Below are 26,712 nucleotides of genomic sequence, written 5' to 3'. Positions count from 1 at the left end.
TATGAGCACCCACCTTTTTTAATCTAGGATTCAGGTTAATGTAACTATAGTTTATGATTAACTGAATAGCTTCATTAGCAATTTCTTCATCAGGTGATTCCATGGCTATTTTCCAAATGAAATCCATTCCTATCAATTCCAGCTTTTCTACATACTGTTTAAAAAAAAAAAATTACAGAGCACACCAAGGTCATAAAATTACACACAATTACTTTTTTAAAAATATTTTATTTATTTATTCATGAGAGACACAAAGAGAGAGGCCGAGACACAAGCAGAGGGAGAAGCAGGCTCCATGCAGGAAGCCCGATGTGGGACTCAATACCAGGACCCCAGGATCACGCCCTGCCCGCTGAGCCACCCAGGCACCCATACACACAATTATTTTTTATTGTATCACTAAGTCTGTACCTTTCAGTTTAATATGAATTAAGGCTGCAAAAACCAAGCTACATAGGAGTGTACTTTTGTACTGATTTGGAACTTTAAAACAAAAACAACCAACCACAGAAACACTGGGCTATGTCCATGGCAACCAGGATAGATATGGAGAGTTTTCTTCCCCACATATTCCTAAACCCAAGCTGGAAATCTACCAAGATAGGCTACAGAAGCAGGAACAGCACAGGAGTGAGGTGGGCACCATCTTCAGGAGTTTTTTCTCCAGAAGGTAACAGAGCCAGGCTAGAATTGGCTAATAATCCTTGAGGCTCAATCTGCTCTCCCTAAAGCTCAGTTTAAATGACAGGATCCAGGCCTCACGAGATCTTGTAAAAATTCTTACCATCCAGAAAGTCAGGTCTTGAATCAAAAGAAAAATGTCTTAGAAAAAAGACTTATTTTTTGTCTTTCCTAAGTGCATATGTAAAAATACACTATATATATATATATATATATATATATATATATATATATATATATACACACACACATTCTACAGATCCTCACTTTCCTGCCTCATTAATTGTTCTTAAAATCTTCTCCCGAAATCCCTGCCACTGCGATAAACTGAAGACTCATCTTCAGAATTAAAGATGTCACTTTTTAGGAACATGTCTGTTATGGGATCTGAAAAGTTGGAAGCTTCAATGAAACTATCCCTACCCTGCATTCACCTCACCCCAGGAGGCTGCTGGCTGCCGCAGGGATTTGAGAAGTCACCTGTCCTCTCTCAGACAGCTGATGAGGTGTCCCTGTGCTAGAAAGGGGGCCTCTGCTACACTCTAAGAGAAGCTCTACTGTCAGTGTAGAGGTTGAGGAGATGCCTGTTCTTCAACAAAAGTCATGTTTTCTCACAATTACAACACTTTTTTTTGGCCATGTTTTACTAGATTACCCAAATTACCTAGATTTCAAAATAATATACTCACCAACTGAGCTCCTTGTCGTTTCAATCGATGATCGCAAAGATTCACATTTTCAAAAAAAGTCTTAAATAAGTTAAAACCTGAAATTAAAGAAGGTCCGATATATTGATGCATTCTAAGTACCACAGATAATCAATGAAAAGACTCAGTCCAAAATGTAAGTCTCAGGACAAAACAGACATAAATCTTTAAGACCTCAGATCAGGCAGTGGTTTGTTAGACATGGTACCAAAAGTACAAGCAACACATGAAAAAACAGATAAATTGGATTTCATCAAAATCAAGAACTTTGTGTTTCAAAGGACCACAAGATTGTAAAAAGACTATCTGCCGAGTGAGACAAAATATTTGCAAATCATGTACCTGATGAGGAGCTACTATGCAGAAATTACAACTCAACAATAAAGACAAACAACCCAATTCATAATGAACAAAAGGTATGAACAGACATTTCTCCAAAGAATGTATGCACGCAGTCAATAAACATACATACAGATGCTCAGTTATCAGTCATCAGGGAAATACAGACCGAAACCACAAGGTAACACCTGACACACATCAGGACAGCTAGAACAAAGGCAAGTGCCAATTACACATATTGGTGAAGTTGTGAAGGAACTGAACCCCTTAGATGGTGCTGGTAGGATTATAAAGTAGTGCAGCCACTTTGCAAACTTGTTTCACAGTTCTTCAAAGATTAGTTACAGGATACACTTCCACCCCTAGCTATCTATCCACCTGAGAGACATAAAAACTAATGCCTACACATAAACTTACACATAAATGCTCACGGTGGCATTATTGATCACAGCCAAAAAGTGGTAATGACCCAATGCCAATCAACTGACAAACGGATAGATAAAATGTGGTATATCCATACAATGGAATATTAGCCATAAAATGGAATGAAATACTGATATGTGCTACCATTTGACAATTTGGGCGATTGGGCCATATAATTTAAGATTAATCATAACATTCATATAGAAAGGAATTTATCTGTGTATATAAACATATGTTTATATAGATGTAAGGAAAAGTCTGGAAGGATATTCCGGACTATTTAGCTGCTTCTGAGAAGGGACTCAGAGGGAAAGGAAAGGATAAATTTTCTTAAAAAACTGAGAAAAAAAGATTTTAAGTTGTTTTCCTACCATTCATTGTGATTTCGTAGGACTCCAATTTAAGAATTTTCTCCTTGAAAAGCTGCTGCTGAACATCACTTTCGAGATCATGTTGCCCTTTTGTAAACCATTCAAAACACATCTGTGGATCAAGACAAATGTTACCTATAACTAAAATCCATTTCAGGCAAATACATTTTCCAAAAGTGGAGAGTGAAGGTAAGTTATGTTTAATTCTTCAACAATATTTATTGATGAAATACCACTGAAAACCGAAATGCCTGGAACTCTGGAACTAAATAAAGCAGTTACTAGCAACCTTTCTCCCAGATAACGCAAATACAGACTCACATTGTTCAATTGAGTTTATACTTGGGCTTCTCCACTAATGTTTATTAACAAGCCTTGCTATGTGCCAGCCACTGTACTAGGCAAGGGCATATACATAGTCTTTTCAACAATGCTGTGAAGCAGTTATAATTCTGTAAAATGATTAAAGCAAACAGCAATTCATTGTTAAAGTAAGCCAAGTCAGGTGTTCTGCTCCTGGTTTAATCTATTTTCAGCTGTTTAATTACAGTTAAAAAAAAAAATCTGTGTAGGCATTTATTCTTGTGTTTTTGGGGTACAACATCATTACAGAAACTCCAAGTTTCTGGTTGTCAACTTCAAATTAATTCCATGGGAGAAAGAAAAAATACAAGACATACCAATAACTCTATAGCTGTGCTCACTTTAAATTTGGTTTTATCCAGAATGGTATAAAGATTACCAAAAAACCCATACATTTAAGTCACAGATATATGTTACGCAAAAATTTTTTTCAGCACTTACAGTTCCTGGCCTATTAGTATAAATGTATGCTTAGCAAATTGAGAAGTGTTTAGAATTAAAGATGTGAGACCCACAGAAAATGAGACAAAAAAAGGTAAAATATTTAAGTCCCACTCTGCCTTATGTTATATCCACACTACCATCTTCTTACCTCTCTATCTAACTCACAAACATCTTGGCCAGTCACAAGACACTCCCAGATTTCCTTGGCACGATTCCAACCCAGATACAGAGTAGCTTCTTGCAAGAAAAATGCTAGGAATTTTAGATGGGCCTCTAAATACTGCAAAAAGAAGTAAATGCTAATTAGTTAACTCCAGGCATTCCTACCTAAAAATAAAATTAAAAAAAATTTTTTTAATTAAAAAAGACTTTTACCTAATGCTTTCTCATATAATTTAGCATAAAATAAACATGAGACATCTGTTTATAAGGTGACAGCACAATGTAGTGGAAACTACTTCATCAAGTCTATTATGAATTCCAGTTGACTCAGGATGTCAGTAAAACATCATTTCAGCAATCTCAAAGTAAAACACCACAAACTCACAAGTGATGAGTTAAGATTTTTTTCTAATTTTTAAAAACAAATGTTGCTAATAAATTTCCCACAGGATTGACAATTATTATTTCAGATGAAAAACAAAAGAAAGGTGGTTATCTTTATCACTTTATCGTATGTATTTCTTGGGTAATTTACTGAAAGATTTATCCACAAATAACAATTTTCTCAACTTTTATTTTAAAATGATTATAGTCAAAACACAAAACTGTTCCATTACGACAAAGCTACCTTATGCCACCTCTTTCAGAGTTGACACCCAACAAATATTATTTTATAGTTCAAGTGTAAAAAGCCAAAGGAATGCTGTAAATCACAACACAAAAGCACAATGCCAGATACCTCCCGGTAAGTGTAGCGGCCATCCACCAGTGTTGAACCAGTTAAGCCTCCGGGTCCAGCCACAGTGGCTGCAAGTCGATGACAAGCTATCAAACTTCCCGTTACTAATTTTACAATTTCAAAATTTTTCTTCAAGTCTTGAATAATGCTCTTGGCAAAAACAACAAAAAAAATGGTATGAGAATTTTCAGTGATTTTGTCAGTTTAACACAAGCTTCTGTTTTAGCATGTGGTCCTAGGTGAGGGAGGGACAGCAAATATAAGGGCATCCTCACTCCTATTCCTACATCTAGCATACACATAACTAGAATGAAGGGAATTAATAAACTTCTCTAATTTTTTGCTTTTAGAGTTTTTTTTTTTAAGATTTTATTTATTTATTCATGAGAGACACAGAGGGAAAGGCAGAGACACAGGCAGAGGGAGAAACAAGCTCCCTGCAGGGAGCCTGATGCAGGACTCAATCCCAGGACCCTGGGATCACGCCCTGAGCCAAAGGCAGCCACTCAACTGCGGAGCCACCCAGGTACCCCTGGGTTTTTTTTTAAAAGATGACTTTCAAAAGAACTATTTCAGTGCTTATGTACTTCCCCTGATCTTTCTTCTGAAGTTTCTCACACCAAGGAGGCTCCAGGTCCTTAAACAAATCTAAAGATCAAATGTCTTTACATCTTTCCAAACAGTTTCTAAAATACTATTCTAACTTTTAAAAACTGCATAATCATTCCAATAAATTAAGGAAATGAGTTCAGGATATATCAAAAGAAAAGCTCCATTAAAATGAAAGCAGAATGATGTTTAAACTCAAGATTATTAGAGAATATAAATGAACTATATTAATATAATCATAAAAATGTAAAACAGCAACCATAAAACTCAACATAAATCTCTTTATGTTTTGTTATTTTAAAAGTTGGGTCTGTAACTGTATACTCATCAGATAGGGTTCTTCTCTTACCTTGTCTTGCTTTTGATAGGTCTGTTTTATAAACGAGCGGGTGATCTCGTGGAGCTGACGCAAAGCTGGCACCACCCACACAAACTGGGGATTATTAAGCTGAGATGACTAGAGTTAAAAAGAAGTTACATTAGTTAAATCTCGCAATAAACGGCAGGCTATGTTCATTAGCTATAAAAATTTCCCAAGTCAATTAGGTTTTATGGCTACACATTCTATTATTTTTCTCTTCACACCGCTCATTTAGAGCTCATCTCCATGCATTCATAATTCAGTCTTCAACTTCTTACTCTGCATGCAATTTCCTAAGGCCAAGAATTGCAAACAGGAGTGGATGTGAAGTGACAGTAAATGTACAGGGGTACATCAGCAAACAACAGACGACAAGGAATTAGCAACTTCAGAGGATAGATGAAGTAGCATGGGCTGCTAGGATGTGTTGATGGAATGAAATAAACTGATGGCCAAAATCTACCATGGCTAATACTGAACTGGCTGGTAAATAAAATTGTATAAAAATATGACTTTCTATAATTATATGATTAAGATACCAATGATATGATCAAGATACCAATAGTGGTTTAATATTCAAGAAAATACTCGTGGTCTGCTTGTATGTCCTAGTTAAAACAATTTTGCAAGAAGAGAGTTCTATTTTTATTAATTATTACAGCCACTTTACATTTATACTTTATATTTTTCATAAACACTTTCAAATATTATTTCTTAAGCTGGTACATGACAATCCAGATCTTTCACAGTACATATCTGAAAAGTCTGCTGTTTGTGAAATAATCTTTAAAAAGAGAACTGCTCTTTAATACGTAGCCTCTTTCGAACTAAAACATTTATAAAATTTGGAAGACTGTCCATTTAACACTATTAATCAAATTACCCATTAAATCTCTAAAAAACTGAGTAAAAGTTTTAAGTCCTTAGCCTTTATTTTAAAGGCTGAATTTTGCTTCTATTTTTAAAACTTCCTTCCTTAAGTGTTACTATAAGATGAAGATCTTTATGAGGTGGAAAAAAATACTTTTGAAAAATATGCTTTCGATCTCTGGCAGGAAAGCATTGCACTACCCAATATATATATGAGAGAGAGCTATCATCAAAAACAATACTGGTTTTCTTGAGGATTAGCCAATCAATCAGCAAATACCATATTTCCTGGATTCTAAGATACAGGTTTTATAAATTTCAACATTTCTGAAATTGACACGTCTTACAATTTTGTCAAAAGTAACTTAGCAGCCACTAGGTGTAGGAATGAGTTCTGACATAGCTGTCCTTACCTGAGTAATGTGTACCCTTAGCTGCATATGAAAGGTACTTTGTTCATCTACCCGTCATTTTAATTCTGACTCCATTTATGGAGCACCAAGCAAGGATGGCTTTTTAAGTTTAGATCACGGATTTTTTGAACTCTTATCAAAAAGATGACACTATGATGTAACACTGACTAGCCTGTCCTGTCTGTCAATTCAACTAAAAGCAAAGAAAACTGCCAATAGTCTCGGTCTAAAGCATTTCTCACAGCCAGGAGAATATGGTGTGACAGACTCATACCCTATGAAGGGCTTTGTCACCCAGCACTAAATGTCTCTGTCCAAAGGTGTACCCATAATTCAAGAGAAGCTATTTATCCTGTAGTATATACAACACAACTCCATTAAGGAAAAAAGCAGCTTGAGTTTTACAAAAAAAGGACAAGGACACAAAAATATCATATTCTTCCCATGCCTCAAAATGATACCATTACTCTTAGAAATTTCAGAGGTCAAAATCACTACTCTAGATAATGAAAAGCATTGTGCCAGCGACGCTGTGCATACTGGTCAAAAAGAGGCTTAGATTCGGACTCAGTATGAATTTAAACAAATGAATGGTAAAACTATAATGTGTGATTTCTTTTTTTCTTCTTCCCCAACTTACAAGGTCTGTGATGCAGAGGTTGCAATCACGGGCATCTTAGAATCAGAGAAATAGGGTATATATTAAAGGCCAACTGTTTGCAAGACTAACCTATGTATTTCAGCTAAAATATAAAAGTTACAAAATGACAAAGAATAAAACTCTAAGGGCTTAAGTCCAAACTCATACCTACCAAAAGAATTATAAACATTAGGACATAAATATGAATCCTTCAGCAAATAATCAGATATATTAAAAAGCATCACTATGACAAACTAAGTCAATTATGGCTAGAATATTTTAAACATAGAAAATCATCCTTTGAAAGTTGCTCACTATCCAATAAAATAAAGGAAATCATATAAAATCGGAATTTAAAAACTATATTTGATATAACCTTTCTGAAGTTTAGCAAACAGGAAAGATGTCATTTATTCCATTGTATCTATGACACTATGTTGCTAAGTTACAAGAAAAATTTAAATTATTTTTCTCCAGTTACCAAAAGACTGTGATGAACAATTAAAATGAGCATATTTGGTAATGCCTGGTAACGGAGCTGAGGTTTCATAAGTAAGAGGTGACGCTATGTCCAAATGAGACACTCAATGTTAGATGAAGCCTCAGGAGGTCAATTGGTGCAGCCTGTAAACCTACGCCTAAATCCTCACTCACTTTTGTTAAATGACTATTCTCTTAGTGTCTCCTGTGACGAGGAAGTCAGGAGGCAGTGCATTCGATGGCAGACTGGTCTCATAGAAAGTTTGCTGCCCTCTTATATTGAAAACATGCCTCCCGTGACTTCTTGGGAGACATAAAGTCAGTGGAATCAAACTTCTCTCCCACAATCTAAGTCTGGAGAACATGTTCATACTCTTTCTTGAATTCTCTTCCCAAAGCTCAACATCCCCACTTCCTCATCTATCTTACTCTTCCAGACCTAGCCATTTACCTAGATTTGAAGTATCAATTTTTGCACAGGAGGACATTTATAAAAAAGTATTTCCTCCTGTGCTTAACCACATCACTGTGAGACTGTACTGAGGACCTCTTGCTACTTTTGCTTTCAATTACATGTTTGGGCAGGTAGAGGCCACTCTGCTGTTGGCAAGCAATGATTTTAGAGTCCTCACAGGGTGAAGGGGAGGGTTCAGAGGAAGGACGGGCATCTACGTGGGAGCTGCCAGGCCCTGTACTGGGGGAGCCTTAGGAGAATGGCTTAGGGCAGATGCAAACACCACTACTGGAGTAAAAGTGACTTTTTTGGTTTAGTAAATTTGTTTTTTAAATGAGTACATTTAAACTTTTTAATTGAAGGAAAAAAGAAGTGAAATAAGAGGGAGAGGGTTGGGGGTAAACAGCGGAAGGTATAAAGGAAGCAAAGGAAAGAGGACCAAGGGAGCCAAGAGCATCCTGGCGGAATCTACAGAAATAAAGTGAAGAAATAAAGGGCAGAGTTTCTGAACACAACAGTGGAGTTTGGGAATTTTAAGAGTGTCAAAAGCAGAGGGAAGGGGAATCAGTGGGGGGAACAGAGGTAGCTGAGGGCGGGAGGGGGGTAAGAGGTGGGTGATCTTGTCTTACCCTTTGCTTAGTTTCTGTGTAGCCTGGCAGGGAGACATAATCCCCAGTCAGCCCACCTTGCTGCCTGGCAGGAAAGGGCATAGCATAGAAAAACACCTTTAGTGGCAGTATATAACTCACCCCCCTGCCTGGAGTCGTACCCAGGGGGCTTTGATCTTCCCACTGCCCCCCTCAGCCGTGTGTACTTCCAGAGAGCATCTGCGAGAGCACTTAGTTCACTACAAAGTGCTATGTAAATGCAAGGTACTGTTACTTGGAATGTAATGATGGTCCATCAGAATTTCTACTGGGAGCAGTGGGAGATAAAAAAGGACGAGTACGCTTATCAAGTCTCACAAAATGACTCCAAAAATAGCCCTGCTGCTCTGAGTTCTGTCTAAAACAACAGGCATGAGTGAAGTGACTGCAGAGAAGCAGTAAAGATTCAGGGATGCCGCTGACTGGGAGAGCGGAGTACTGCTGGCCGAGCAGCACCAAGGAAGGAACAGACTGTGGGAAAGGGGTTTCTGTTTTCAAAAGCCATTTCCCTGCAGGGAAAGAACAGTCTCTTCAGCAAGGACACCTCACATTTATAAAGAAATGTAGCTGTTAGTGGGAAGAAAAGACTCTTTTTCTACAGATACCCTTTTCCTCTTCATCATCACTACTGAAGGATCTAAACTCCTCATGTAACTGGATGAGGTTCAAGCGTAAAGACAGAGGCTACAATAAATTATCCCAACTGCTGAACTGAGGAAACTGGAAAAATTCAAACTATATCTAAGAATGACAGCGATGTTGTTGAATTAAAGGAATGATTCCTCATAACCTGAGCATCATCAGCTCTGGTCTGTGACTTTAAAATCTAGAAAGCTAGATTACATGTTGAAAATTCACTTGATCAAATTTCAGTGTCAGAAATATAAAACATCAAGGTCTTAAGTGTCCCCAACTAAACTTTATAACTAACTATCACTAAAAGCCCACGGAATCACCACAGTCTCTTAACATGATCTAAGAGTCTCTGAATCCACCAATAAAAATTAGCAGTATTCAAGATCCTTTAGAGAAATATGCATTAATGAAAGCCAAGAAAAATGTTTAACCAATGAAACTATTAAGCCACTAGCTATTCACCAAAACCTCTTCTTACATTACAGTAAAATTTTAGCAATCACTCCCGCTATGAGGCTCTTGGTCTGGGCAGCCTGAAAGCCTCGGCCAGAGGCAGGCACTGCTCAGGGAACATCACTCTAGTGAGCAGTTTTGCAATTGGCCCCCTCGGAGCACATGGACTGGATGCTGAAGCACTGGAGTGACAGGAGAGCTGCAGTCATCACTGTTCAGTCTGCTAAACACACTGTCAAAACACAGCCCCTAAAAGTCCTCAGCAACCTGGAGGCCAGAGCCCTGAGGGGGAAGCCTCCCACAACAGTCGCTACCCAAGACCACCTTCTAGCATCAGACCCCAGCAGCAGGACTCACTAGGAATTTATGAACACCTCTGAACCAGGCACCTGAAAAATGACCCTGTGCCAGCACTGAATGAACCTCTTTCTTCCCTTTTCTCTTCCTTCTTACTCTATGACCTTCCTCCGTTTCTTCCTCATGGCAGAAAAACGGGCAAAATACTTATGCAGAATCCATTGTACTTACTAAAGTTGTGCAGACTTTCCATTTAATTTACAAAAGAAAGAACTACATTAAAGGTCTTATAATTTTATGGAAACAACAGAATGAAACTACTCTGTGAATGTGTGACCTTGGGTTCGTAAATATTTAAACAACAGTTTCTATCTGAACATTACTCAAAGAAACACCAAAATAGACTATTATCTTAAAATTATGATATTGCTTATTAAAAGAAATTATTAAATTAGTATACCTTTTAGGCGGTTCCATCTGTAAATTCTTACCTTGAATCCATCCTTCTTGTTTTTTTCCAACCCTGACCATTCTCCAGGCTGAAATTAATTTTAAGAGAAATATAAGTGACCTGGTAAAAGGGGTGCCTATGATTTCCCAATCCTGGACTCTAAGGCAAGAGTTTCCAGGTAGGACATTGAATTTAATTTACATAATAGGGCTAAGAAAATTATTTGGCTCTAATTACAATACTATTATTCTGATAACAAAACCAGACCAAAGATAAAACCAACCCTTTTAATATCTTCGATGCACTTAATGATGTAGCTCCTCTTGATTGCTTCTTTCACCGCATACGCATCACTAAGGATTGTCAGGTGCTCTTCCAAGGCTTGCTGAATAAGGCTACTGGGCAGGGTTGGAAGATGCGCCAGCTCCCAGAGTACATCTAACACCTGCAATGATGCCATACAAGATGAGCCGGCCCCAACATCAGTAAGACCACATGAAGTATTTGTAGCTGGAAAGATTAATTTGATTCTCCTGCCTTTCCAGAAGTGGTCTCAAAGCGAGCCTCCCGGCCTATTCGTCCGATCAGACTCAACAGCTTCTGTCTTACTCGATCACTTTCAGTCTCCCAGCTCTGGGGAATGGAAAAGACCAGACAATCCAATTTTATCAAATGGGCAAAACTTTACATTTTAGTTAAAAAGGTTTAACAAAGAAGAGTACATTTAGACACTGCCAAGGCAGAGGGGGCAGACATCAAAATGAGCTTCTTTTAGAAAAACTTAAAGCAAGCATGGTCGACTGGTTACATACCTTCTGGATGAGAACAAACAAATGATTAAGTTGATCTGAATTAAATTTGACAGCTGCTGCAGCAATAATAGTATGGATGTTCTCGATCACAGTAGATGATTGTCCTGACTGGAAAAGGAGATAGTGGAGGAAAGTTACATCCTGCAACTTGGAAAAACCCTCACACTTCCCCCCGAGCAATTGACAGAAACAAAAGCAAAACAGCAAGATAAACTGATTCTAGTCTGATCAGCATTCACTTGCTTGATAACATGGGGGAAACTACAGGAAGCAACCATTGTTAATGGCAATCAGTTGACCTTGTTCACATTTCTAGCAGCATTAAATCTTTAAAAAGATGAGAATAAAGTTTTTAACTTAACATATTCATTTCAAGAGGAGAGCGAAATATTTTCAACTGGCTGCATAAGAGTCGAACTGTTTACAGAACAAACATATTCGCTTCCAGCACTTTATAAATGAGCCTGAGGGTCTCAGCTGAGAGTTCTTTCTACCTCATTTTTTATTTTGCTTCTAGATACTTTATGACTTCAATTAAGATTTATTTATCCTGTAGGCAGTAAGTCTGCTTTAGATATGTAGGCCCTGTGGTCAACCTTAAGGTCAAAACTCATTTTATAACCTCAAACATGACTCTATCATACCTTACTGCTCACCATGACTTGAAAGGCAGAGACTTTTTTAGAGTCAGTCCTCTAAGAATCTGCTCAGTATCTACTATGTACAAATATTCATTGAATGTAGTAGGGATATACAACATATACATCATGGTCTCTAATCTTTGACCTTATGTGGATTCAAAACTCACACTCACAAAAAAACAAAAACAAACAAACAAACAAAAAAACCAAAACTCACACTCACAAAACAACATCATATGAGAGTATTCAGCTATAGTCGACATGGAAAGCACGATTTATAGAAGCCAAGCCTGTTTTCTTTCAGTCTTGCACCTAACTTTCTGCTCTCTGCTGCCTTTCCTCTACTAGCTATGCTCCCATGATGTTCTGCCCATGAGAGGTGCTGCTGGGAGATGAGGTCAGAGGAAGAATGAAGTGTTGGTCCGTGCCCAAGGAGTGGACACAGTGCTGGCACTGGTGGCAGTGAGGGATTTCAGCAGCCCTGGTGGCAATGCCACCTCTTTGGCACCCCAGCATGTGCAGTGAAAACACCTCCCAAAGCAGCTTCCTTTCCTTAGACTTCACATCCCCTTTCCCCATTCTGTTACTCCAGCATTCCTACTTCTCTCTTTTGCCCTTCCCCCACCCCCAGCAACACCTTTGTAAACAAGCCCCTATATCCAATTCCCTCTGAAATACCTAGTAGAACTTCTGCTTCCAGACTAGGTTCTGAGTGATGCCGTGACTAAGGGTAGAGTCAAGGTGAGCTTCAGGCCTCCTTCTGGCTTAGCAGCTAGACGAAGGCTAATACCATTGCTGAAATAGCCTGGAAAATGACTAGGTGCTGACCTACTGAATTTGAGATGCCTATGAGATGGCATGCATGAAGGCGCAATAGTTATGCATCTAAGTATAAGGCACTGGACTGCCAAGAAGAGGTCTGAACTGAGGACACAGTTCTTAGTGTCAACAGCACCCAAATGCACTCAAAGCCGCAGGAGGAGAGGAAACAGCCTCAAGGGAGATTACAGACTGAGGAAAGGGATCAGGTTTGCAAGAAACTAGTATTTACAAAGTAGAAGAGAGTAAATAAGTTGGTAAAGGAGACTTAGGGTGCCAGGAAAATGGTGGGGAAGTGAGTCCAATGGACTTAACAAAGTGAAGGAAAAGAAAAGGCAGGGGTGTGGTTGATTCTGTAGAAGATGCAGTCTGTGAACTCAGTAAGCAGGACTCATCCTCACGTAACACAACTGAACAGGAAAAACTCAGCCATGAAAACCGATAAGCAAATAGAGACTGACAAAAGACACATGTTCTAGTGCTGCCACTCATGGCTGTGTAGCCTGCAGAATGGCTTTTCATTGTTTAAATCTGAGAAACGAGAAGATTTGGCTCACTCAGTTGTTCCTCAGCTTCTGCATAGTGCAATCCCTTTTCACATACACAACTTTGACAGAAGCCCCAAACTGGCGAACAAATTTGAGTAGAGCTGCTGTGGCTGGAGCAAGATAGAAGTTCCATTTCCCTGCTCATTCACCACCCTCCTCCCTCTCCTTCTGACAGAAATGTTGGAAAGAGGCAAAAATAATTCCGATCAACTTACCTGTATCTTCCAAATTTTAGTGAGTTCATCTAAAGACAATTTACTGCCCAAGAGTTCAATAATCCCTTTTATACGATCACAGTATTGTGCTTGGTCTATGTTGCCTAAAAGAAGAGACACCCAAGAGGCAGACAGATACAGTGAACATTGACTTTCTAAATACAAGTCTATTAATTCAAAGCAATATTAACTTGCTATAGCATTTAAAGGCTAATACAGTCAAAACATTTTCATATTTTTAATATAAAAATGTGATATTTATAATTACGTCAGGAAATGCTTTTTTTTTTTAAGCAACTTACCTTCTAATGCAATTGACAGAACTGAGTTTTCAACCAGCCAATCTAACAATCTGTCTGTATCTATAGCATTCTTCACAGATTTGGATAAAGTGCTATCTTCTATTAGTTTAGTTACCTAAAAAGACAGGATTGTTGTGAATGAATCTAGTGCAAATATGCGTAACCAAAATCTACACATATATGTACACATATCCTGCAACTTTTACAGGATGTATTAAAGGCCAGTTACTGTAATAAGTTAATAGACTACTTATGATCATGGAGCCAAGAATGGCACTCCTAGGGATGGCTCAGGGAAGAGCATCTGACCCAAACTTCAACCAGGGAACCACTGCTAAATTGTATTCCTGGGACCAGAGAGAAAGTACCAGTCCCGCCCTGGTAATGGGGCTATCTACGGTCATGATGTCTACCACATGAAAGATGTCACTCTGGAGGAAGAGGGAAAACAAGGCCAACATGCTCAGAAAAGTAGGGACAAGACTTGGAAAGAGTCTTGGCAGTGGTGAGGTCTCAAATTCTAGTTCCTGCTGCCCACACATATTCCATCCTTATATGGTCTAGCTACTCTACCCTTCATTCATGTGAAACAGGTTAGCCTTCCTCCATTAAATTCCTCTTTTGGCCCCAGATGGTTCAGAGAGTTTATTTCACTTGCTGCAAAAAATTCTAATTAACACAGAACTTCAGGAAAAATAACTGGAATTATGACTGAACTATACTGGCTCCACCTATACTCACCAAAACCAACTATGTTCAGATGAAGTTTAGGAAGCTATAGGACAATACTTCTAGCATTTTGCTTAGATCAACAGTTGTAGTCATTTTGTGTCTGTCCCAACCCCAGTGAGAATGCTTGGTTAAAGGAAACACCTATCTGAAACATAACAAGTAAATCTCAAGTGGTCTACTCTAAGGAACTATGTTCTAGAAAATTTCACATAAACACTAAATATTTCAGAGAATGAATTTTGACTGTAACATATATAAAAAGATCACATTAATAAACAATTAAAAACCTGTATAACAGTTTATATATGATCATTGTTACCTTTTTTATATGATTATAAAAAATCATCCTTCATTTCCCAACATTTTTATATTAATGACCATAAGTTTTGGCAGAGTTTAAAGAGTCCGTGCTTTAGGTCTTCTGGAAAAAAATGCAAAACTTACTTCTTTGAGGGAATTCATTTTGGCGCTAAAATGTGGTGATTTTAACATGCGCAGTAGGATGTCTAATCGAAGGTCGTCTACCACGGTCACTAGATCCGGTTGGAAACGCATACAGAGTAACTTGATGGCAGACAAGAGCTCGGGGATGCTAACCAATCTCTTTTATTAAAAGCACACACAAACAAAAAAGGAACAATGAAAACATTTTGATCCCAATTCTTGTAACACACACAGGAATACAGGACATTTTCAACGGCAATGTTTGGTGGTATCTGATACTCTATATGGTCAATTAACTAGTTTGCTTTTAAACAAAAGTTAGCATACAGGTGAGCCAAGGGAAAGGTCCTGTGAGAATTTCAAGGTCAACAAAAATAAATCATGTTAAACTTAAATGTTAAAATTGCTTTAAAACAACTTTGGATAAGCTTGTAGTATCAAATTATTTTAAAGCTTCTTCAGTGCTATGACAACTAGAATATGATCTAAATCAACACGTTAGTAAAATTTGGAATGGTATCCCTTACTGAAATCTCTAAATTCACTCTACTGATAGATTTAATACCTACCTGATGCTTCAGAATATTGGTGCTTTAGAAAAAGCATTTTTTGGTTAGAAAATATGTAACTAATTTGTGAGTTGTAGAATCCAAAAGAACACTGACATGTGAACCTCGCCCCAGGTCCTGCGTGCTTCCAAGGACAAAAAGGTGCTGGGGCCTACCTGGCTGGAGACAAGATTTACCTTGTCTTTGAGGTCCTTCTCCTCCACGCTCCGCACATCCTGTATTGTAGTAAGGATGACCGGGTCTAGCATTGGCTGCAGAACAAAAGTGCTGCACTTAATAAAGACTCCTGATTCTGCCCCAGAACTAGAGAGGAAACACTTCTTCATTTGCATTTCACACAGGAGAAAATGCAATGCAAAGATCTCAATTCCAGTATCAGATGCCACAGCTAGCTACTACCATCCCAAGTAGGCCTTTAACTGACTCCATGCCCCAGCTCCTTTGATATCACGTGGGTGCAGTCCCTGTCACTGCTACCCTTTAAGGGTCCTTTTATTTTTTTAAATGTTTGATTTTATTTAATTTTTAAAATTTTTTGCCAATAGAAATTTGATATTTCTATTTTTTTATTTCAATTTGTTATTTAAATTCTAGTTAGTTAACATACAGTGCAATATTGGTTTCAGGAGTGGAACTGAGTGATTCTTATAAAGGTCTTTTTAAAGAGCAACCAAAGACACATAAACTAAAACATGAAGCACCAGTATTTTTGTAATAAAGTGAATATTTTGCATTTGATTTTAACAAATTAATATAAGCATGGAGCACCAAAAAAATGTACTACAATACATAGTATTTTTGTGTGCTTATGTAAATAAGGCCTTAAATGGAGACTCCTACAACACAATGTTCCAGAAAGGTAGCATAATCAAATAAGTGACTCTAAATATTACGTGAGATGTAGGAAAATATTAGCTAGGTCTAAATGCTCACTTCCATCTAAGGAAAATGATTTTTAAAAGTTACCTGGTGATAAGGGAAGACATAATATTTGGCTGCCAAAGCCAAGAAAACATTAGCAATGAATTAAAATGACATCAGGAAATTAACCAAATAAGAGTTTCTTCCTTTATACAAATGCCCATTGTATAGAGAGGACTGGGGGCTATTAGTCCGCAACACTGGCCCTGCTTCTCACAGTGGCTGAGATATGTAGCAAGTGGTAGATACAATTGTTAGTTTGTTAAGTGATATGATGTAAATATGGTATGAGAATAAATTCATGGCATGAACAGACTGCTGAATAAATGTAAGTTTGGACAGTCTGAAGTAATTAATATAAAGTTAAATATGCTTTGGTTGGAAATTCAATATTTTTAACTGTCTATTAAATTTGAAAAATTCTATCAAATGTAGAATTTCTAAAGAATGTAATATTAATTAGTAGTTGGAATATTTATGCTGAATTTCTTTCCATAGAGCAATGCATGGGTAAACAGCATTTAAAAAGCTAATCCTGGGATCTCTGGGTGGCTCAGTGGTTTAGCGCCTGCCTTCAGCCCAGGGCGTAATCCTGGAGCCCCGGGATCGAGTCCTGCATCGGGCTCCCTGAGTAGAGCCTGCTTCTCCCTCTGCCTGTGTCTCTGCACCTCTCCCCACCCCTGCTCTCTTTCTGTGTGTCTCTCATGAATGAATAAATAAAAATCTTAAAAAAAAAAAAAAAAGCTAATCCTAAAAAAATCTAATCCTAGCTCTAATTATTAAAAGCCAAGTATTAAATTATTAATTGTTAAATAAGTCATTTTGCCTCTTATACTTTAGTGTTTCAAAAGTAATGATATGTTAATAAGCTGAAAGAACACGACATGTTTCTAAAGTACTTAATATCCAGAATGAAGAAATACATAAATAGCCATCTGATTTCATTTAAAAATCTTGCAAGTTTACTCTGACATTGAAAGAAAGCACTTAACACTTAGAAATGGTAGAAATTTCTGAACCTACTAAAAGGAAAATCTCATCTTCCTTGTTAAAATGGCCCTAATGAGATATAAACAAGGAACAGTGCATACAAAAACACTGCTCTCAAGGACATGATGCTTTCAAAGTCATTTATAGTGACTTAAAAAAAAAAAATCTGTGAAAGTTACAGGTTTCATGGACATATTTACAAAGAAAATAAAAAACGAAGGTATTTCAAAGTGACACTTCATTCAGTAAAACTTGTTAACTGAAAAGGAAAGGAAATAAGAAAGCATAATAGGCCTTAAGCATTAGAAAATGGATACGCCCAGCTTCGACTACTGGATAACCTATAGACAGTATTACCATTTGCAGTAGCAGGAAATCAGAGATGTGCCGTTAGGCTACTCTTCAACAGTCACTTAGCTAGTAAGCCAGCCCAGTGGGTTGCTCAACACTGCTCTAAGTTAATACATAATGGCACTGAGTCCTCAAACAATCTTGTGAAGGGAGCTGGAATGTATGCAGCCTATTCTACATACAAAAATACAAATACATGTGATCATATTTAAATTATATTTGACAAAAGGATATGTTGAAAAGGGAAATAATCTTAAATATGAGATGTCTCAAAAAAAAAAAAAATATGAGATGTCTCCTATACCTTAAATGACTAATCATATTTTAGTTATCTGCTAATCTAGTTATATTTTTACTAGAAAAATTGCTATTCTGAAACAAAGCAGTTACTCTGGATTAGGTACAACTTTGAACAACCTGATAAAAAGATAATAGTGACTGCTGGTGTGTTTTAAGTCCACCTTTCCAAGTGGACTCATCTTACCTGAACCACCGAGGAATTGAGGTACTCCGCACACACCCCTAAGGGCTGCACCAATGCTGACACTGCCTGAAAACAAGGACAGTACAGGTGAGACATCAATGTGGGAGGGCTTTTTCCTTTTGGCATTCAACAAATTCTTTTTAATATATCAGAGACCATCTGGAATGGTAACTTGATCAAGTCATGAATGAATGACCAGGCAAACCATACTCCTGGACAGGAAGAATTGATATAAAGATGTCAATCCATTTAAACTGTTACAGAAATTTAGGGATGCCTGGGTGGCTCAGAGGTTAAGCGTCTGCCTTGGGCCCAGGGCCTGATCCTGGAGTCCTGGGATCGAGTCCCATATCAGGCTCCCTGCATGGAGCCTGCTTCTCTCTCTGCCTATGTCTCTGCCTCTCTCTGTCTCTCATGAATAAATAAATAAAATCTTTAAAAAAAAAAAACTGTTACAGAAATTTAATGTAATTTAAATTATAATATGCCAATAAAACTTCTTTGAAGGACTGGATGAAAGATTTTTAAAGTTTTACAGAATACTAAAAATTTTTATTTGAAAAAGGACAGAATAGTTGAAGGAATGAAATGTGTCTTCAACAACAACAAAAAAATCAAAAACTTCCATGAAGAAAATTATAAAACTTTACTAAAATACATAAAGTAAGGCCCAAATAAACAAGGAGATGCCATGTCTATGAATGGGAGGGACCTTTATGGCAATTTTCCACACACTGACCTATATAAATTTAACACAATTCCAAACATGATCTCAGTGGGATTTTCTGCAGGACAACCTGACATGCTGACTATATTCAGAGTCAATCTATGAGAATGATCAAGAAAATATGAGAGAAGAAGGATGTTAGGCAGATTGGCACGACCAGTGATGAAAACAGTGGAGCAATAGTATACAAATGGGCAAAAAATGAACAGATGAACAAATTACTTAGAAGTTCAGGAACACACATGGGCTTTGACATGTGATAGAGCCAACACATCAAAATAGTAGAGAAAACTGGGATTAGTCATTAGAGGATCTTACAACAATTAGTTTTCCATTTGGAAGAAAATGAAATTGGATCTCTATCTTACATAATATATAAAAATAAATTCTAAATGAATTCAAGAACTAGGTATAAAAAATAAAACTGTAAAAGTATAAAATGAAATGAATATTTTTATAACTTTGAGATGGGAGAACACTTCCTAATTTCTTAAGCCATTAAGGAGAAAAAAATCACCTACATAAAATGTGAAAGCTTCTATACAGCAAAAGATACCACCAATAAAAATAAAAAGAGAAGGGCAGCCCGGGTGGCTCAGCAGTTTAGCGCTGCCTTCAGCCCAGGGCGTGATCCTGGAGACCCAGGATTGAGTCCTGCGTCGGGCTCCCTGCACATAGCCTGCTTCTCCCTCTGCCTGTGTCTGCCTCTCTCTCTCTCTGTGTCTCTCATGAATAAAGAAATAAAATCTTTAAAAAATAAAAAAATAAAAAATAAAAAGAAGCAAAAGACTGGGAGAAGAAATTTACAAATACATAAAAGCAGACATGGCACTGATATGTTGAACATAAAAAGAATTCTTGAGAGTAATGCAACACCAAATTAATCTAAATAACTAGGTCAACTTATAGAAGAAATGCAAATAGCCAACAATCACACTATGAAATGTTCAAGTTCACAGGAAATCAGAGTACTACAAATTAAATAATAAAATGCTATTTATGTCCATTATAATGAAAAATTAATGATGGAAAATATTCAGTACTAACAAGAGAACTAGGAAAGAAGTTTATGGGAAAACAGACTGGTACAAGCGCTTTGGAAAGAGACTTAAAACTACTGATTATAATTAGAAAATGTATATAATCTTTAACCCAGAAATCCCATTTTTCTAGGAATCTGTCCTTCAGAAATGGTAGCATATGCTCAGAAAGACAAATTTATATGGGAAGCTCTCTGTAAGAGCAAAAACTTAGAAATAATCCAACACCCATTAATAGATGACAGCATCATAGTACAACAGTTGCAGGAACACATGAGGGCCGTTAAAAACGATGATAGCATTGACCTGGAAAGATGTCCACAATATGCTATTAAATGAAAATATGCTACTAGGTATAGTTTGATTACAATTCAGTTTTAAAGAAAGAAAGAGGAAAAGAACGGGTGCAGTTATAGTTTACATAAATTTAGGAAAAAGTCAGAAAGGCTATGCATTAAAAATGGGTAGCTATTACCTAGCAGGTAGGTATATACATGTGGAGTGGGGGGATAGGCAACTTTCATTCTGTACTTTGTACAAGTATTTTTTACTGAGGAATTGTGAATGATGTTTTCCTCCAGTATTTTTCAAATTCAAAATTATGTAAATATAAATGTAAATGTAAAATGAATGCATTTACGTGTACTCAGTGGCCTCAATTTATTCTAGGACACAATCACCTCCTTAACTGGTTGGAAAGCAGGCATTTACTGTGAAATTTTAACCCTACTTGTTTGCTAAAATTAGAGTCTCAATCTTTGGGACTCTCTTTCTCCTATGCCTGAATTTTATCATCTCTTCATATGCAACCTAAACAATACAATTCTGTACGAACTGCAGCAAACAATACAGTTGTTCTGAAAAATGGTCTGACCTAAGGGGAAAATCCTGGAGGAACCTTTAACCTCAAGACATTTGATCATAAAGAGGGTAAGCCCAGACTCCTATATATCTATCCTTAGCTAATTTTCTTCCAAGTAGGCTAGAAACTTGGGATGCCCTGTATTTTTTTTTTCTAACAAATTAACTCTGCCAGAAATTAGTGAGTGTTTTAACATTTTAAAAAAATGAAGCTAATTTCTGATATGGTCAATTGACCTATATAGCCAGTTCTTGAGAAACAAGTAAACTGGATAAAACCCTCTTTCTGAACAGATTTTTTTTTTTTAAACAGTTTTGCTTCTTACATTACATTACTACCTATTATATTCCCGGTCAATAGTCACTTCTAACATGCTTGCTACATCCAAATGGGGATCCAAATGACAGCCTAACAACCTAGTTCATGTCAGGGAAGGAAGGTAAGACACTCCCTCCCTGGTCAGTGTCAGCAGAAGTATCTATGAACTGGCAGACATCTGATCTTTCAGGATGAACAGCGGGTGGCAAGATAAAGTCAGTCTCTCTCCTGGATGTTAGTATTGTGCTCACCCAAAGATGGACCAAGGGAGTCAGCTGATCAGCTACGGTTCCAGGGGAGTATCTGCTGCTCTAGGTATGATACTGAATCACTCAACATATTACCTTCTGTTAGGATCACATCACAGTAGCTAGCACTGTGCCTTATACATGGCAAGCACATAATGAGTAGTTGATCAATTAATTAATTAACTAGAAAACATAATAAAGTCTCTGAGTTACAAAAAGGTCAGCACTCTGTGAAAAATTAAAGATTAAGTCATTCCCCTTACAAGGTTTGACTTTTTTTGAGAATATGAAGTCACCTAAAAAAAGGATGGTATTGCACCTGAAGGATGAGTCTAACTAAGCTCCCTCAATAGCCCATTGTTATCTATGAATCGCTGTAACACCAAAAAGCTTACTAATGACCTTAAAATGGAATATTTTGTGCCTGGCACTAGGAAATACAGTGTGACGTGAGCCATGCCATTGTTCCACACCCATACACTCATCCCATATATCCCCTGTCCTAAAAAGGCAAGGTAATTTCATATAACCATCACAAATTAAGAGACAAATATCACAGGCAAAGGGAGATGAAGGGAAAATGAGCAAACACCCTACACTGAAACTGGGTTATGATTAGGAGCAAACATGTCTTTGGTTATCAGAACCATGGAAGCTGCTCCCGCAGAGATAACTCACATGGTAACGTTTCCCTTACTCTGTCCAGACCGTGTCCCATACAGTTACATACCAGCCCAAATAAAGTGAACTTGCACTCTGGGCACATTTAGTGGTTTAACTCACCCCAAGTTCTATATCTTCTGAATGAAGCTTGGCTTGGATTGCTGCAAATCCACCTAATTCTCCAAACTGAGAAGAAAAAAGGCACGAATTTTAAAATGCTGTACATTAATAATTTAAGCAAGAAGTGAAGGCTACCATTCTTCCCTATCAACACGCTCCCCATAACACAGATCTTGAGAGTCATCACAAAAATAATTCTAATGTTTCTGGGATGGACTGCAGGAGACCTACTAAGTCCTAAAGCTGATGTTCTGTATAAACAGTACATGTGAAAAAAAGGAGGCACTACAGAATCCATCTCCTTAGGAAAACATATCCTTATGACTCTCTCTAGCTGTCATTTACCTAAAATGCTAACTAAGCAATCTCATTAGAAGGAAAACATGACTGTGTTAATAAAAGTTGTATTACCTTATTTACCAAATCCACAACCCATCCATGAGGCTCCTGTGAGAAAAGAAAACAGAAATTGAGACGGTAAAACGAGAACTTCCCCATTAGCCCTTGTAGTTCTTTTAACCTCAGGGAAAAGTTGGAGGAAAAAAAAATATTAAGGCTTGAAAAGTATTTCAAAAGGCTTTTCTAAATGTTTCTTAACATTTAGAGTCTCAGACATTACCATATGCAATTTTTGGAGTCTGCGAGTCTGCTTGGATGGCACTACAGCATGGAGCATTCAAGCATTTCTGGGTAGCTGAGAACAGTTGTGTAAGCTCTCCAAGGTGCAGGAACTTGAGTTAAATTCTCTAAGTTATATTGTAGAAATTAAGAATTACTAAGTTCAAGAGTAACCAATCCCCCCAATAAAGAGGTTAAGCTTCAGTTCTAGCCATCCCACTAACTGGTGCCCTGGAGCACTTGCTTTCTTTTCTCTGCTTTTCCTTCTTGCTTCCCTTTTCTAAGCATTCACTATTCCTGGGTGCTGAATACCATTCTGGGGGAACAGTGACCAGGGAGAGATGTGGTCCCCACTTTCATGGAGCTTATCCTATAGCAGTGTCAACAAAAACAGGTAAACTAACACATACCTAACATAATTCAGTCTGTGCTTAGTCCCACAAAAGGAAAAACCACAAAGAGGTCCTCAAATGAGAAACAGAAGGAGCTGACTCTGCGGAGAGTGGTGGTCACAGAAACCCCCTCTGAAGAGGTGGTCTTCAAGCTGGATCCTATAGGATGGGACCGATTTAAGCCATTCAAACAAGTTCAGGCAGAGAGGCTGAAGTGGCAAAGGTGCCATTTGGGGAAGGCCATGAAGGGGAACCAGGAGGGTCTTTCCCAGCTGGGACACAGCAGGCTGGGGAGAGTGGCACAGGGGAAGCTGTAGAGAGAGGCAAAGTCCAGGCCATGCAGAAAGGTGCAGACTGTGATTGGAAGGAAAGCAACAAAAGTGTCTAACCCAGGAAGTGGCACATTTTATGTTGTAAGATGACTACTTTTGCAGTTATGTGGCAGATGAAATGGAACGGATGCACATGAGCTAAAGGAAGAGGCCGCAACTGGAAAACTAGTGAGGTAACTAGTTATAACGTGATGGTGGCAAAAGTAGGATGGAAGGTAGCAGAGACAGAGAAAACGAACTGAATACCTTTGAGATGAACTTCATGGACACGTTTATGGCTGGAGGTGGGTCCTAAGGAAAGGGATGAATCATGGGGGACTACAACGCTCTGGCTCTAAGACCTAGGTAGATGGTGATGCTGTTTACTGACAGCGACAAGAAGGCAGGCTGGGAGACAAAAGGAAGCCCCACTGCAGGCACACTAAATTTGAGACATCTGTGGAGTGACCAAGAGGAAACAGCTGGCTCCTCCAGTATGGCGGGCTCAGAGAAGAGGTGTTGGGCCACAGACAGATGAACTGAAGGGCCATCAGCAAAAAGATGGCATCTACATCTGTGAGGATGGAAGATCGTTCTTAGGGAAAGCATAACAACAAAAAGACAGCTCTGGGTCAAAGCAGAATGGAGGTGAAGTTATCAAGAAAGGCCATGTGCTAACTTACGGAGTAGACAGCCAAGCAAGAGACTGTGGGAAGGAATGATTCTGGGGAGGCAGGAACTGACAGTGGCCACTGCTCCTAATGGGGTCAAGAGATATTTCCTGTGGCTCTGAAAACATGGAGGGTGTGGGTACTTTAGCAAGAGCAGTTTCAGTGGAGTGAGAAAGAAAGAAGGCGGACTGGGACACTCTAAAGAGTTCATGGGGGCTTCGGTGTAGTTACCCTAAACACCTCTACCTGAAGATCACTAACACCACCAGACAAAAATGTTAAAAAAAATCTTTAAAAAACATACAACTGAGTTGGCACAAAGTGCTTGGAAGCTGAAAACAGAGAAAAGCACAAATCCTGTGAGGTAAGCAGACTCTGAGGCCAGGCCATGGAACCCTGGTGAGCTCTGACCTCCATTTTCACAGCCAAGGCAGGGGTGGGAGAGTAAATGGAGAGAGTCACATAAAGCAGAAGTTCAAAGGTCTACCACCTTGGTGTCAGGTGAACTGAAAAAACTCACCTGCAAGAAAGAGAGAAAGACAGGGAAGCTTGCCTACCTTGACTCTGGTCCTGGATGGAGGGTAGAAAAAAACTCTAAGAGTCTGTAACCACAGACTTGCCTCACACGGCTTCCCCTCTCAAATTCACACTGGTTTTGGGGCACCTGGGTGGCTCAGAAGGTTGGCTGGCCGGCTCTTGGTTTCAGCTCAGGTCATGATCTCAGGATTGTGAGATCAAGTCCCAGGTAAGGCCCTGCACTCAGCATGGAGTCTGTTTGAGATTCTCTCTGTCCCTCTTCCTCTGCTTACACTCTCTCTACCTCTAGAATAAATAAACCTTTAAAAAAAAAATTCACACTGACCTTATGGTCTGAAATACTTTAAGCTGAGAATATATTCCAAAGTGGAAGAACCTCCAGATTGTAGTGCTCCCAAACAACTGGAAGAAGTAAAGGTAAACCCTCTTTGAAGGAAGGAACTTTCAATTCAGGCTCAAACAATTCTCCTAGATTAAAGTCCAAGAAATATGACTTCATAGGAAAACAAACACAAATGTCTAATTTTTTTTTTTTATATATACATACAGACACAAAACAAGTTAAAGCTAGTAAAACCCAGCAGGATCAGACCTGTAGATATCAGACACAGAACACAAACACAAAGAATGAAACATGAGGCAAAAACATGAGATAAAAATGAGTAAACAAAGTCAAACGAGAACCAAACAGAACTTATATAAATGAAAAAAAAGTCCCTGAAAGTGAAGACTTCTAATGAACAGGTTAGACAGCACACCTAATATGAGCAGAACCACAATTAGTGAACTAGACCCCAGATCTGAAAGAAATGATCACAACTTGCAGCATAAAGACATCAACAGATGGGAAATATGATCCAGGCTAAGGGATACAAAGGACAGACACGAAGGTTTAACATGTATCCAACTGAAGTTCTTAAGAAGAGTGGCAAGTGGGGAAGAGGCAAGATAATGGCTGAGAATTTTCCAGACCTGATAGAAGATGTTAATCCTTAGATTCAGAAGCCCAATGAATCTGAAGCAAAATAAAACGAATACCAGTTAGTCAAGGGACAGTCAAATTACCAAACATCTAGGAGAAAGAGGACATGTCCAAAAGCAGCTGTGGAGAAAAGATGGATGTCTTACAAAGCAACAATGGTCAGACCAACCACCAACTTCTCAATAGCAATCATCAAAGCCAGAAGACACTGACATAGTGTCTTTGACATTCCAAAAATACAACCATCAATCTAGAACTTAAAACCCAGTGAAAATATTCTTTGAAGCATGGGAAAGAGTAAAAGTTCAGGCCATCAAAAACAAAGACTTAACCACCAATGGGCCCTTACCAAAGGACACTTTCCAGGATGCACTCCAGAGAGAAGAAAAATGATCCTAGCAGAAGAAATACAGAAAAAAATGGTACACAATGAGACAGTACATAAATATGGCTGAGCCAAAACACCACATAAAATAACAATGATGGTATCTGTCTGAGGGTTAAGCGAGACAGGAGAGGACTAAGACACTGCATGATAAAGACAAAGGGACAGAGACTAAGTAATTCAGGTGGGGAGTGAGCACATGAAACATTCCAAGGTCTTTATGCGCTACTCAGAGGAAGATAAAGATATTAATGAAATTGTGATTTTGTTAATAAGTTACATTTCTAGGGTAATTAGTAAAATAAGTGGGAGGTGAGAATGCAGAATCTTCTCTGGTGGGGTGTGGAGAGGAGGAGAACCATGCTGAAGCTAGACAGGGATGTGGATCAAAGGCAGAATTTTTAAAGCTGGGAAATACACTAGCACGATGTACACAGTGGGAATGATCTGACAAAGAGGAAGAGACTGAT

At 38.2% G+C, this 26,712-nt stretch overlaps 1 protein-coding gene across 2 annotated transcripts in view; it reads right to left on the bottom strand.

Annotated features, from left to right (window-relative positions):
• Positions 1–26,712, bottom strand: part of USP24 (ubiquitin specific peptidase 24) — a 138,007-nt gene that overhangs the window by 71,716 nt on the left and 39,579 nt on the right. For both annotated transcript variants that reach the window (XM_041772379.1, XM_041772380.1), the window contains exons 6-22: positions 22,758–22,793; positions 22,347–22,412; positions 18,369–18,434; positions 15,799–15,873; positions 15,054–15,212; positions 13,878–13,992; positions 13,576–13,679; positions 11,353–11,460; positions 11,078–11,173; positions 10,824–10,985; positions 10,581–10,628; positions 5,188–5,295; positions 4,230–4,379; positions 3,477–3,608; positions 2,522–2,633; positions 1,371–1,447; positions 14–154 (exon numbers count right to left, since the gene is read on the bottom strand). In XM_041772379.1, coding sequence (XP_041628313.1) covers positions 14–154; positions 1,371–1,447; positions 2,522–2,633; positions 3,477–3,608; positions 4,230–4,379; positions 5,188–5,295; positions 10,581–10,628; positions 10,824–10,985; positions 11,078–11,173; positions 11,353–11,460; positions 13,576–13,679; positions 13,878–13,992; positions 15,054–15,212; positions 15,799–15,873; positions 18,369–18,434; positions 22,347–22,412; positions 22,758–22,793 — 1,755 coding nt within the window. The remainder of the gene's footprint in view (positions 1–13; positions 155–1,370; positions 1,448–2,521; positions 2,634–3,476; positions 3,609–4,229; positions 4,380–5,187; positions 5,296–10,580; positions 10,629–10,823; positions 10,986–11,077; positions 11,174–11,352; positions 11,461–13,575; positions 13,680–13,877; positions 13,993–15,053; positions 15,213–15,798; positions 15,874–18,368; positions 18,435–22,346; positions 22,413–22,757; positions 22,794–26,712) is intronic.

Source organism: Vulpes lagopus, chromosome 10 (assembly GCF_018345385.1).
Source record: "Vulpes lagopus strain Blue_001 chromosome 10, ASM1834538v1, whole genome shotgun sequence".
In the NCBI taxonomy this organism is placed as follows: Eukaryota; Metazoa; Chordata; class Mammalia; order Carnivora; family Canidae; genus Vulpes; species Vulpes lagopus.
Note: the sequence above shows the minus strand (reverse complement) of the source record. Positions and strands in the feature narration are given on the sequence as shown.